This window comes from Fimicolochytrium jonesii (assembly GCF_025526975.1).
Source record: "Fimicolochytrium jonesii strain JEL569 chromosome Unknown EV422scaffold_2, whole genome shotgun sequence".
Taxonomy (NCBI): Eukaryota; Fungi; Chytridiomycota; class Chytridiomycetes; order Spizellomycetales; family Powellomycetaceae; genus Fimicolochytrium; species Fimicolochytrium jonesii.
Window position 1 is genome coordinate 1,335,084 of NW_026515669.1, and position 11,656 is coordinate 1,346,739.

General features: G+C 54.3%; 5 protein-coding genes across 5 annotated transcripts; 3 read left to right on the plus strand and 2 right to left on the minus strand.

Annotated features, from left to right (window-relative positions):
• Window positions 1-1,236: 1,236 nt before the first annotated feature.
• EV422DRAFT_515045 (glycoside hydrolase superfamily) lies at window positions 1,237-4,171 on the minus strand. The gene is made up of 6 exons (XM_053069297.1): window positions 3,501-4,171; window positions 2,766-3,411; window positions 2,226-2,695; window positions 2,063-2,156; window positions 1,756-1,988; window positions 1,237-1,681 (listed from the first exon to the last, which is right to left on the minus strand). Exons 1-6 carry the CDS (start codon window positions 3,706-3,708, stop codon window positions 1,599-1,601), a joined length of 1,734 nt encoding a protein of 577 aa, XP_052929495.1. The 5' UTR covers window positions 3,709-4,171; the 3' UTR covers window positions 1,237-1,598.
• A 231-nt stretch (window positions 4,172-4,402) lies between these two features.
• Window positions 4,403-5,453, plus strand: EV422DRAFT_515046 (uncharacterized protein). Its single transcript, XM_053069298.1, has one exon. It carries the CDS (start codon window positions 4,843-4,845, stop codon window positions 5,299-5,301), a length of 459 nt encoding a protein of 152 aa, XP_052929496.1. The 5' UTR covers window positions 4,403-4,842; the 3' UTR covers window positions 5,302-5,453.
• Window positions 5,454-5,792: 339 nt separating this feature from the next.
• On the plus strand, window positions 5,793-7,391 carry EV422DRAFT_563841 (S-adenosyl-L-methionine-dependent methyltransferase; the record flags this gene model as incomplete). The annotated part of the gene is made up of 5 exons (XM_053072117.1): window positions 5,793-6,075; window positions 6,391-6,521; window positions 6,607-6,746; window positions 6,827-7,247; window positions 7,323-7,391. 5 exons carry the CDS (start codon window positions 5,793-5,795, stop codon window positions 7,389-7,391), a joined length of 1,044 nt encoding a protein of 347 aa, XP_052929497.1.
• Window positions 7,392-7,453: 62 nt separating this feature from the next.
• On the minus strand, window positions 7,454-10,069 carry EV422DRAFT_150370 (uncharacterized protein). Its single transcript, XM_053064879.1, has 6 exons — window positions 9,484-10,069; window positions 8,799-9,262; window positions 8,418-8,722; window positions 8,149-8,343; window positions 7,933-8,075; window positions 7,454-7,848 (listed from the first exon to the last, which is right to left on the minus strand). The coding sequence occupies exons 1-6, from the start codon at window positions 9,843-9,845 to the stop codon at window positions 7,620-7,622; spliced, it is 1,698 nt and encodes a 565-aa protein (XP_052929498.1). The 5' UTR covers window positions 9,846-10,069; the 3' UTR covers window positions 7,454-7,619.
• A 156-nt stretch (window positions 10,070-10,225) lies between these two features.
• EV422DRAFT_515051 (uncharacterized protein) lies at window positions 10,226-11,655 on the plus strand. The gene has a single exon (XM_053069299.1). It carries the CDS (start codon window positions 10,383-10,385, stop codon window positions 11,556-11,558), a length of 1,176 nt encoding a protein of 391 aa, XP_052929499.1. The 5' UTR covers window positions 10,226-10,382; the 3' UTR covers window positions 11,559-11,655.
• Window position 11,656: the final 1 nt, after the last annotated feature.

Here is an 11,656-nt window from a genome sequence, read left to right on the forward strand (position 1 = left end):
TCGGCGGGAGGAGCAGGAGCTGGAACGTCGGGAGCGGGAGTTCCAGCGGCTTGAATATGCGCCGTAACTGCTGCAATCGCCGCGTCATCCTTCTTGACATCGGCGTCCTCGGCTTTCTTGGTGGGCGTGGGCGTGGTAGTTACGGTCGCTGTGGTGCCTGCCATCGTCGCGGTCGTTGTGATTCTCTTCGGTTCGCCGGCGACGCCCGCGACGGGATATTGGGGGAGACCCTGCGATTGGAAGAATGAAGGAAGTCAGTCAGTCAGTCATCAGTAAAGGCGGACGTAGGGAAGCGAATCCACATGGACAGGTGGGTGCTCTCACCGAAACCGTGGTAGCCGCCAGGACGACTAACGCCGGGACGAGTATGAAGGTTGCGAACCGCATGGTGAAGTATCAAGCTTTCACCAGAATTCTTGCTCGTTGTTTGTTGGCCGCCGATCGGGGATACTGTTTTGAAGTTCCGCAGACGGAATGAGCGATGTGATGTGGTGTGCTGTTGGGAAGGGACAGATGGCTCGGGACCTCACCTTTTTATAAACCTGAGACCGAAGGATCTGGGCGAGGGAAAGGACGGCAAACTCGGGAATGAAGAGGGGCTGAGGCGCTGGCGGGTGGAGAGAGCAAGAAAACGTATAGGCATGGAGCGTGGAGAAGATCTGTGAAGTTCGCTCCGCAAATAGATCACCAACGAGCAATACCAAGATACGCTGGGCATTTCTCTCTCTTTTTTCCTCATGCCTTTTTTCGGATTGGGGATGTTCTTGCATGCGGCGATGCATGCGGCGATGATCTTGCTCTCCAGATTTTGATAGACCCAAAAGAAAATGAGAAAAGCCCCGTTTTTGCATGGCCTTGTGATTTCATTTCGAATGCATCGACTTGACGTATCATGTCAAATAGATGAGTGCATGTGGAGAGCAGATTGCAAAGTAATGTACTGTAGATGTCAAAAAAACAAGGCTGTGGGGGTCATTCAAGATTATGGGGGCAGGTACCGCTTCCTTTCTCGTTCGCCAAGACCGGTGATGTGCTCTCGGGCTGCTCCGCACTGGTACATAGGTGTCCAATCTTACCTGGAGGGGCAGGCGTCTGCAAAGGGAAGGGCAGAATTGAGCGGAGTGAGTGGGGGTATTGCCCAGGCATTTCGACAGCGCGATCTCGTCGAGTTCGACTGACTGCTTGCCCGTGGTTGAGAGATTTCGGCGATCTCGTTGAAAGTCTTCCGTCAAGGCACCCCGAAGAGGGAAGACCCCAACCGCATCGGAAGAAACAGAAATAGCATATCTGTTTTGCATACTGGCACAATATATTTCATCATTTACAACACTATACGTCTTTTTGTAAATCACAACAGTCGAACCGCAGCGTCTCCGCATGCTGCGAAACTAAGCTTCCCAACATCCCCATGTAAACGGTAAGAAGACACACAGCCGGAAAACCAAAGATATACAGGGAAAAACACACTAAGTACGCGGGATACATAACGAGTCACGTCAAGGTGGATGGCCGAAGGCGAGGTTATTTCAGGCGGCCGAAACGGAAACGGTGTTGGTTGCGGAGAATGGACGGTGGCGTATTTCACATACGTTGATGGTTCAAGCGCCGAGGATGTTGCGGACGCCTGTTGCGTAATCACCGTTGAGTGCGGCGGTCTTGACTTCCCATAGCATGACTCCACCTGGCATTAACAGAGATTGATAAGTCCACCGATGCCCACCGCAGCGGAAATAGTCGCACAAAGGCTCAACCTACCAAACCGCGCAGAATAGCTCGTCTTCCACGCCTTCACAATATTTGCAATACTCGGCGTCGTTGCACCCGCCGCCGTCAACGGGACGTAGCTGCTCGCGGACGCGGCTGATATCGATGCGGGTGCGCCGACGAGGAGGCCGACGTTGGGGTTGACGGAGACAGTGTTTGCCCAATTGTACCAGAAGGTGACGGCGTCGCTCCAGGCGGAGGTTGGGAAGGCTGAGTTGCCGCATCTGGGGGAGAGGAGAAAGTTGTGTGTGTGAGGTTATGCAAGGACGGAAGGATGGGATGTGGTGAGGAGACTTACGCATTGTTGTACCACTGAATGTTGAGCCAGTCGAAGTATCCCTTTGCGTATGCGGTGTTTTGCAGTACGTCGGGGAAGAAGCATTGTGGGGCAGCTAAAATGGAACGGAAGAGATGAGGATCGGAAACCCTTGGTTACGCGAAAGAGAGGAATAGCAACTCACCAGTGGCGTAGAATTTCCTTCCACTCGCATTCATCAGACTGGTAATCTTGGGCATGAAGATATCATACCCATAATCGCTCCCCCCCTCAACATCCAAGTCAAACCCATCGAGCACCACATCCTTTCCAAACGGCCTGTCGAACGTCGCATCCGTGCCGCCAAGGAACATATTCCACAACGCATTCGTAAACCGGTCGATATCCGCCGCATCTGTGAACCCCACCGACGCCAGCCCGCCGCCGAGGGATAGGATGACGACTTTCCCCAGGGCCTGGCATTTCTTGATGGCGGTGCCGACCTGCGGGCAGGAGAGGACGGTGCTGCCCGGAAAGGCTTCGCCGCAGTGGGAGGAGAGGTTGATGTCGATGGTGTTTTCGGTGTTGCGGAAGACGTTGGCGAAGGCGACGTTGATGACGTCGTAGGGGCCGTTGCAGTAGTCGTCGATTTCGAGTTCGTCGCCTGATGTGCCGCTGAGAGGGGGAAAATGGAAGTTAGGACGTTGCAATGAACGAATTTGGTAACGAGTAGAAATGTGCTTACAATGGCGTGTTTTGTCCCCAGTACCCAACCAAAAGCTTTCCAGCCTTGAGTTTGGCGAGAGCGGTAGCAGTGTTACCCGGGGTGGGTCCAGTCACGGGGGTAGCAACGGCCGACGGTGTAGTCCTTGGGGTAGAAGTCGTAGTGGGAGGCGTGCCAACGGACGGGCCATTATCAATCTGCGTAGCCGGTGCAGCAGTTGGTGTGGTGGCGGGAGCAGCCACCGGAGTCGACGGAACACTCGGGGTCGGTACAGCCACGGGCGTGTCGACAGGGATTTCAGACGGCGTGCTCACCGAATCTGACGAGCCTCCAACCATCTGCAACGCGAATTCGGGCGTCTCGAGATTAGCCGTCGTCAGCCCATCGTCCATATCCGCGCAGAATCCAGTGGTCTTGCTGCTTCCCGGCACGATCTTGTCGTTCCACTCGGCGGGTGTGACGGTGTATGTTTGACCGTCGCCGTCCGCGTCTTCGGTGTAGTCGCCGCTCCAGCTGTTCACAAGGTTTGCGCCGGTTGGTAGGGTGATGTGCAGGGTCCATGTGGAGGAGACGATGGTGGCGGGGTTGACGAGTTGGATGTGCGTGCAGAATCCTGTGTCCCAGATCTTTAGCGTGAAATCAACAGATCCTGTCCATGTGCTTTGACCTAGAATGAGATAGTTGTGCGATCAGCGTTTCATTCACGTGTACATATTCACATTTCACTCCGAAAGAGGAGCAGTTTCTCGTGCTCACCAGCCAGTCCAGTCGGCTGAAGAAAGTTCATCGCGACTTCACGCGTTATGCCCTGCCGATACACCCGCGATTCCCATCGGTTGGTGGCTGACTCTGGCGCGGCGAAGAATCGAGCAAACGGGCGCGCGAATGGCGACCGGAATGATGGAGCAGCGGACGCGTACGTTGCGCATAGCGCTAAAAGGAGTAGTGTCGTCGTGAACTGCATCTTGATAGCTCTTATGAGCGGTGGATAGATCAAAGTTTAGGGAAAGGACCTCAAGCGAAGATTGAGTGAACGGACGATAGGAGGATAGGCACGGTGTGTTCACGCTGCAATCTTGCTCGATGCAGAAAAATCTCAGAGAGGATGGGGAATGACCGCCGCTCTTTTATGCAGGGGTGCTTGGACACGAAGGTATGCAAGAAAAATGGAGGCAAAAGTGAACGATGTAGCGACGTGCTCTACTCCGAGCAAACCATGCATTGCGCGGGTATAGAAGGGCCACCATGCCAAGGACCCAAAAGAATCCCGCCCGCATCACGTTCTGGGTGCCCGCATCAGCAAAAAGATCTTTTCTGGTTGGGTAAGGATATCGCATCATAGTAGCCAGCTCGGTTTCCCTGTGCAGAAGCAGCCGGGGTCTGGATTCTGGCGGCAACTTTAAACCAAAGCTAAAGCTGAGTAAGCTGGGGCTACGTTTTAAGCTTACACTTGTTACCTTGGGAATGCTTCCGGCCGGGGCAGCATGTCGAGAAGAACTTTAACCTTGTGCAGTTACGAGTTGCTCGTAAGCTCGTTCGAAGGGGCCCCGGTCAACAGGATGGAACCTCAGAATCTCCGATTGTCCACGTCAGCTGGCGTTCCTCTCGTAAGCAGCTACCACGCGTTTTGACCCGAAACTCGACTTCAAACCAAAGGACCTAGACCTCCACAGTCACGAATGCATAGCAGTGCTCTGGCGAGGGAAGAAAAGTTCATTCTGAGTCCTGCACATGGCGGGAAAAACGCAAAGAGTCAACACTCATGCTCTCGCTCTCGCGATGGAGCCGACCATTTCAGCCTCCACCATCTCCGTGCGTTGAGCAGAGGCAGGTAAGAGTGTCGTCACTGGACCTCTCCACAGGTACGCATACGGCAGACATTTCAGGGCTAGGGATTGAATCGACGGATACGAGACTGGAAAGTGGGGATGGTTCAATGAGGATCATCAATGCTATCAGGGGAAGTCATGGAACCCAGGTGGAGAGAAGTCAGCAAGGTCCGCCGTCAGAGGTGGGACCGTCAAAAAAGACGAACGGCGTGCGGTCGGAATGCTAAGATAGGAGCGCAATCCCGCGAATCAGCGAAATCTGCAAAGCGATGAAAATGTCGAGGAAGGAATCCCATCAAGCAAAGCAAATGGCAATCAAATCGCCCCGCAAGCGACTGGCACTGGACGACGTCGCTTTCTGCAGCCTAGCTGTCATTTACGGATTGTTCATCGTCACCGCTCCGATTGCGTTGACTTTAGCGCTCAGCGAAGCTACTCATGCCATCTTGCACATCAAGGTTCTCTTCGGCCTGGGAACGCAGTACACGGCCAAGGAATTGGAAAGCCGTCGATACTATTTCATCAGCGATCTCTTCTCGGCGCTGCTGGCGTTCATCGTCATCAAAGATCAGGGGTTGGCTCCAAGTTCCATGTGGGAGAACGTGCTAGCGATGTTAGAGGCGGGCCATTTTCTGCTCCACTTGGTCTACATCACTTTGTGGGATAGTGATTGCTCGCTTGTGAAGAGGATTAGGGAATGGAGTGCCGAGCCGTCTCTCAGGTGTTGATGGGAAATGCAAGGGGTCTCGCATTGGGTTCAGAGCGTTGGGACGGCGTATGATGTTGTGACGCATCTAGCGTTGTGCAGTACTGTGTTTGCGAAGTATTTGCTGTATATGTAGCGAGTGGATCGGGGATATCTGGCCGTAGCTTCTATGAGTTCTTCGGAGAGGTTCATGAGCAATCTGAAAAGCAACGTCCACATTCCATCGAGACTGTGAGATTCCTGTGGATCGCGCATGTCCGATCGCAGCGCGTAATGAGCATGAGTCACGACGCGCTCCGAGTTCAATTCTCCGCTTCCCCAAGTGAGCCCTGTGTGTCCTCAAAAGGGCAACCTCGTTCGCTGCACCAACAACCCTCCCCAAGCCAGAGAACCAACTCCGAGTTGAGAGCCCTCCTCGTTCGAACCTCAGAACTCAAAAAAAGAAACTGCTTCGTCGTCGTCGTCATCCGCCCCCGCTCCTTATCACCTCCTTGCTCGGCATAACCATCTACTATGGTCGCGCTCTCCAACATCTACGAGCCGCTCCTCGACCAAGGCTACCTGCCCGACTTTATCACCCGCAGAGGTATCAGACACCTCCTGGGCCGCAAGGTTGCGCAAGTATCCGCTGTTACACCTGCTGAGAAGGAAGAATACATCAAGTCCTTGAAGGAAAAGGAAGCGATTGCGATAAACACGAAAGAAGCGAACGAGCAGCACTATGAGGTGCCTTCGGAGTTTTTTACTATGTGTTTGGGCAAGAACTTGAAGTATAGTTGTTGTCTGTTTGAGGATGGTGAGCGTCCGAGCGTAGGGAGGGTCTGTCTAGCGAGTTTGAGTGCGGCGAGGCCAAACGAAGCGAGGCCGAGCTTACTGGGCCGGAGGCCTTGGATTGCGGATCACACACCAGCTCAATATCCTTCTCGCGAGCGGCGCGAGCAGGGTATCGTTCAACCATCCGCTCCATGTTGGTTGAATTGTTGATGGTTGATGCGTTGATGGGCTGATGGGTGGAAGGTTGATATTCATCGGTCGATGGTAGATGGTCGATGGGTTGGATGGGTTGATGATGGTCGATGGGTCGATGGTTGACTAATCTTTGCTTCGGCAGGAGCCACAACGTTGGATGAGGCAGAGGACAAGATGTTGGAACTGTACATTGCACGCGCCGGGATGGAAGATGGGATGTCTGTCCTCGATGTCGGCTGTGGTTGGGGAAGCTTGTCTCTGTTCCTCGCAAAGGTATGGCATACACATGGAGACGTTCCATCAGCAGAAGTAGTAGTTTCCGATTGTTCTAAATCAACATTTTCGAAAACATCGACAGCGCTTCCCAAACTCGAAAATCACGGGCGTGTCCAATTCAGCCAGTCAACGCGAATGGATCATGAAGATGGCCGCTGAGCGAGGGTTGACCAACGTCGAGATCTTGACTGCTGACATGAACACCTTCGAGATGGACAGGACGTGAGTTTTGAAAATGCGATTCATCACCCATTGTCGAAAGCGCAACGGGGTCCTTATTATGATCCTCCCCACACGCCCAGCTTCGACCGAATCTTCTCCATCGAAATGTTCGAACACATGAAAAACTACTCCGCCCTCCTCCGCAAAATCTCCCACTGGATCACCCCCACCACAGGCCGTCTCTTCGTCCACGTCTTTGCACACCACTCCACCCCCTACGACTTCAAAACCCAAGATGACAACTCCTGGATGGCAAAGTACTTCTTCACGGGCGGGACCATGCCGTGCGAGGATCTGTTTACGTATTTCCAGGAGGATGTGGAGGTTGTGGAGCGGTGGACGGTGAATGGGAGGAATTATGCGAGGACGAGTGAGGAGTGGTTGAAGCTTTTGGATGGGAATAGGGAGAGGGCGATGAAGGTTCTCGAGGGGGGTTATGGGAGTGCGCAGGCGGCGAGGATGTGGTTTAATCGGTGGAGGGTGTTTTACCTTGCTGTTGCGGTGAGTTGGTCCTGTGGCCGTGGTGTCCTCCTGTGCTCATGTATTGGAGACTGATCTGGCTTGACCTGCTTTCAGGAAACGTTCGGCTACAACGACGGGAATGAATGGCCCGTCGTGCACTACCTGTTCAAACGCAGAGAGTAGATATGTAGACTGCTTGAGTTATTGCTACACCCCCTTGCTTATTCGCGGCGTACTATGAGATCACTCTTAGCAACATATACATAGTCTCCCACACCGCGATCCCCTTAACATAGAGACTGTCCCAAAAGAGCCATGTGGGACCAAGGTGCATGCTGTTGACCAAAAAGATTCCTCAGACCCAAAACGGGGTCCGTGATGACCCTTGAATACTTGCCCAAAAACGTTCATTCACACAGAAGGCGCATCAACACCCGCCTCAGGCACATCCTCCCCAACAATCTTCGCATCCTCTTCCCCCGCCGTCGAACACGTCGTCGCAGCACCGACAGCGGTGTGTGCGGCCGCTAAATGTGCATCAGTAGGGGCGTCATTGATGCTTCCGGGCTCATCAACCGTCCCGTCGCTACCTGCGAGTTTCAGCAGGAGCTCGGCGAAGAGGGAGTTTGCCCACGCGAACCTATTGATTCCATATGTGCGGTCAGTATGTTTGCATTTCACAACATCAACAAAGGAAAGCGCATCTCCTCTCCTCCCATCTTACCAAGGCCTCGTAAACTTCTGCACATCATCCATGAAAAAACTCTCATGCATAAACCCCGTCCCCGCCGTCGACTTGACCAGTATCTCCACACACGCCTGCACCTCCGGGTCCGAACCCAAATCCTCCGTCGCTGTCGTCAGTGCCTATGACGCCACGAGAGGCCATTCAACATGTTTGCGTCATCCATCTCAATACCCACGATTTGAAAATCCATACCTGAACAACAATCCCCATAGGCCAAATCCACCCAAGCCCCACATGCGGCCCCCCGACGCCCTTGCCCGCGCTGCCGGAGAAATAATAAGGGTTCGAGTCGGAAAGGATGAAGGTGCGCGTGCGGAGGTAGTCCGGGTCTGTGGCGGGGAGGAAGCCGAGGTAGGGGAGGGAGAGGAGGGAGGGAATGTTTGCGTCCTGTTACGTATGGGAGTGGGTGTGTGAGTGGTCGGGAAGGAAGAATGGATTATTGGGGGATGATGGCAACTTACATCCATGAACAACGCGTTGCCGAACCCATCAACCTCATACGCAAACACCTTCCCGAAACGGGGATGTTCCACCAGCGCATGTTTATATATCGCCTCTTTCACTTCGCTCGCGAGGCTGTTTGCTTCTTCCGCGAGGGATTTGTAACTTCTCGTTTGTGATGATGACGGGGTTGCAGAGTCGGCTTCGAGGGATGTGAGGAGTGCGGAGAGTTTCTGGAGCTCGACGACGGCCATGGCGTTGGCGGGGACGAGGAAGGGGTAGGTGGAGGCGTCGTCCGAGGGGCGAAAGGGGGATTTTATCAGGCCTGGAAGGATAAAGTCGAGGGAACGATGAGGATCTGGGTAGGAATCGTGATAAACGCGGCTCCTCATGGTACGCACCACATCGTTTAGCAGGCGGCCCCCTCCCATCCAACATCAACGTATCAATCGGCACATTCCCCACCCTCACAAACGAATAAGCCGGCTCTTCCAACTCCTCCAACGTGCCCCTCTGCTGCACCCTCATCACCCCCAACACCGCATCCACCGCCGTTGTCCACTCCCCATCCGCAAACGACGTGTCGCGCGTCACCTCGTAGTACCGGTTCGACAGCTTCAGGAAAGCGCACAGGCTGTCGAGCTCGTATTTGCCTTCCCAAGCTAGCGAGGAGAGTTTGGGGTGCACGAGGTCTTTGTCCCATTCGCCCCATTGGTGGCGGGATTTTTTGAAGGCGTTCGCGTAGATGTCGGTGTTTAGGCAGCGGGTTTGACGCGCTATGAGGCCGAGGAGCATGTGCCGGATGGGGGCCTGCGTTTTGGCGAGAGGGAGGTATGGGTTCACTTGGTTCGTCGAGTCTCTTAACCTACACAAGAAAAAAGCGAAAAAAAACAAGTCCGCCATCAGGATTCGAACTGCCCTCCAATGACTTTCGCTGAGAGACGAAATGTGCTGTTGGGTATCGACCGTCAACTCGCCTGCCTCAAGCATTCCTGCTCCTCGCTTCGCTCGGCGCAGTCCGCATTCGCTCCAGGTCGCAGGCTCCCTTGCGCGAATCAAGCGCTCGCTCACGCTCGCGGTACTCACCACATAGCCGGAATATCTCCCGTGATGACAAAAGTATCATCGCCTTGTCTATTGCCCCCCTCAATCTCCACCTCAGTATGGACCACCGTCGTATCCAGAGTATTGGGATAACAAAGTTCAAATAGATCGGCCAATTCACTCCTTCCCTTCTCCTCAAACACCCTTTTAACACGCTCAATAACATTCTCGACGGCGAGACTACTGAACTTGCGCTTATCGAGTGGAGGCCGCGAGGGTCGCAGCTTCGAGACCATATGGGATTGAAGTGCACTGTCTATGCTGTCGGAGGAGAGACCTGTAGGTGACTTTGGGTTGAAGGAGGTTGTGAAGGCCTGTGAGAAGGCGGCTTTGAGTTTGTCCATCGTGGTGCCGGGTGGGCGCGTTCTTTTGGATCTGAGGGAAGATGGGTGATAGATGGGGGTTGAGTGACACCGGGGCGAATGCGAAATGGGGTTGCAGGCAGGCTTGGAATCAGCCGGCGGGTGCGCTCGTTGTCGTTGTTGAGGTATGCGTTGCCGAGAGTTTCCTTTGTGTTCTGCGATGCTGCTGCAAGTGCAGGCACCTTGAGGCGAGGGGTGGTTTGGGGGTTACGCGGAAGGAGCTTGCTTGCCGCGTACTGTACAGTATACAAGGAGAGAAAAGACAGCAAATAAAGCGCATCTTGCCACGTGATGCATCGGGGTGTTTATATGCGCCGTCTGCTTTTCCGGTCTGGGGAGCGCCCACGTCACCACCCGTCGCCCACAGTGGTTGCTGGACCTGCCGTCTCGAGGCCCCATTCGTCCTATGAGGAGGAGGGTGATCTGCGTTTGCCAAAAGCTGTCGGAAATATCCAGCTACTGTATCTAAACGTCCACCTCTTTCGTTATCCAAGCACAACGCAGCAGGGTCTGTTCACAATGTCGTCGAAAGAACCGATAACCTCCATATCGGTTCCCACCGCCACCAACCAAACTGCTCCCACCCCGCACACCACCTACACCGTCTCTCTTCGCGGCACCAACGGCCGAACATGGACGACGAACAAACGATACTCGGAGTTTGCGGCCTTATTTGCGGCCCTCGTTGCTGACCTAGGTCAGCCGCCAGCAGGCATCGTTCTCCCGCCAAAGCACTTTTCGATATTTGGATCGACCATGACAGACCCGGTCAAGATTGAAGAGAGGCGGAGAGGCCTCGAGGCGTTCTTGAGAAGCATCCTGTACTGTAACGATCCAAAATGGAGACGGACGGGCGCGTGGATGAGCTTTTTGGGGATTGGAGGCGAAAGCGCCGACGCCGGGAGCGTCAACGGAACCCATTCCCGGACGTCTTCCATTGCCTCATCAACCTCCACGCTCCTCAATCCCAACACCTCCTTCACTCCCGCCGAATGGATGACCGAATACCACGCCCTCAAGTCGCTCACTAGGGACATTCGCGCCCATGTCACGACGCGAGATCGCTGTGCCGCTGCTGGCGACGTCCAAGGCGCTCAGAGCGCCGGCGTCGCAGGCAAACAGGGGTTGAGGGGCCTCGAGTCTCGAACGGACGCGTTAGAAAAGTCGTTAACCGTACATTCAACTACATCCTTACCATCAGAAAAGTTGGCAAAAGGAGAACTCATGCGTCGACAGGATCTGTTGGGAGGTTTGGTGGGAGAGATAGAGGGAATCGCGCGGTCTCTCTCGTCGTTCGCCATGTCATCGGCGGCCTCGAGTAGGAACCCACTTGTGGGTGATCCCAGCAGAGGCAATGCGGGCCTCACTCCACAACAAGCGCTCGATCGTCAGTCCCTCCTCTCCTCACCCTCCAGCTCCCGCCGCTTCGGCACGCATTCCGCATCAACGGCAACAGCGTCATCCGCAGATCCACAACAACTACTACTCCAACAAAAAGACATAATGACCACGCAAGACGACGCGCTGGACTCGCTATCAGGGATCATCAGGCGGCAGAAAGAAATCGGGGTCGCTATCGGCCACGAGCTGGATCTGCAGAATGGTCTGTTGGGTGAAGTGGATGAGCAGGTCGATAGGGTGCAGAGCCGGCTGAAAGGGACGGGGAAGAAGCTGGATAAGGTCCTGAAGGGCTGAACGCCGCGGTCGTCGGAAACTTTCGAACCAATTGTAATATACTAGTTTTGTCAATGGCTATTACACAGACAATAAGCATTAGATACAGAAATGTGGAT

Coding starts and splice junctions, on each gene's coding strand:
- EV422DRAFT_515045 (XM_053069297.1), bottom strand. CDS start 3,708: ATGCAGTTCACGACGACACTACTCCTTTTAGCGCTATGCGCAACGTAC. Junction 3,412..3,500: donor TCAGCCGACTGGACTGGCTG/GTGAGCACGAGA, acceptor ATCTCATTCTAG/GTCAAAGCACATGGACAGGA. Junction 2,696..2,765: donor TGGGGACAAAACACGCCATT/GTAAGCACATTT, acceptor TCCCCCTCTCAG/CGGCACATCAGGCGACGAAC.
- EV422DRAFT_515046 (XM_053069298.1), top strand. CDS start 4,843: ATGAAAATGTCGAGGAAGGAATCCCATCAAGCAAAGCAAATGGCAATC.
- EV422DRAFT_150370 (XM_053064879.1), bottom strand. CDS start 9,845: ATGGACAAACTCAAAGCCGCCTTCTCACAGGCCTTCACAACCTCCTTC. Junction 9,263..9,483: donor GGAGATATTCCGGCTATGTG/GTGAGTACCGCG, acceptor TTTCTTGTGTAG/GTTAAGAGACTCGACGAACC. Junction 8,723..8,798: donor GCCGCCTGCTAAACGATGTG/GTGCGTACCATG, acceptor TTATCCTTCCAG/GCCTGATAAAATCCCCCTTT.
- EV422DRAFT_515051 (XM_053069299.1), top strand. CDS start 10,383: ATGTCGTCGAAAGAACCGATAACCTCCATATCGGTTCCCACCGCCACC.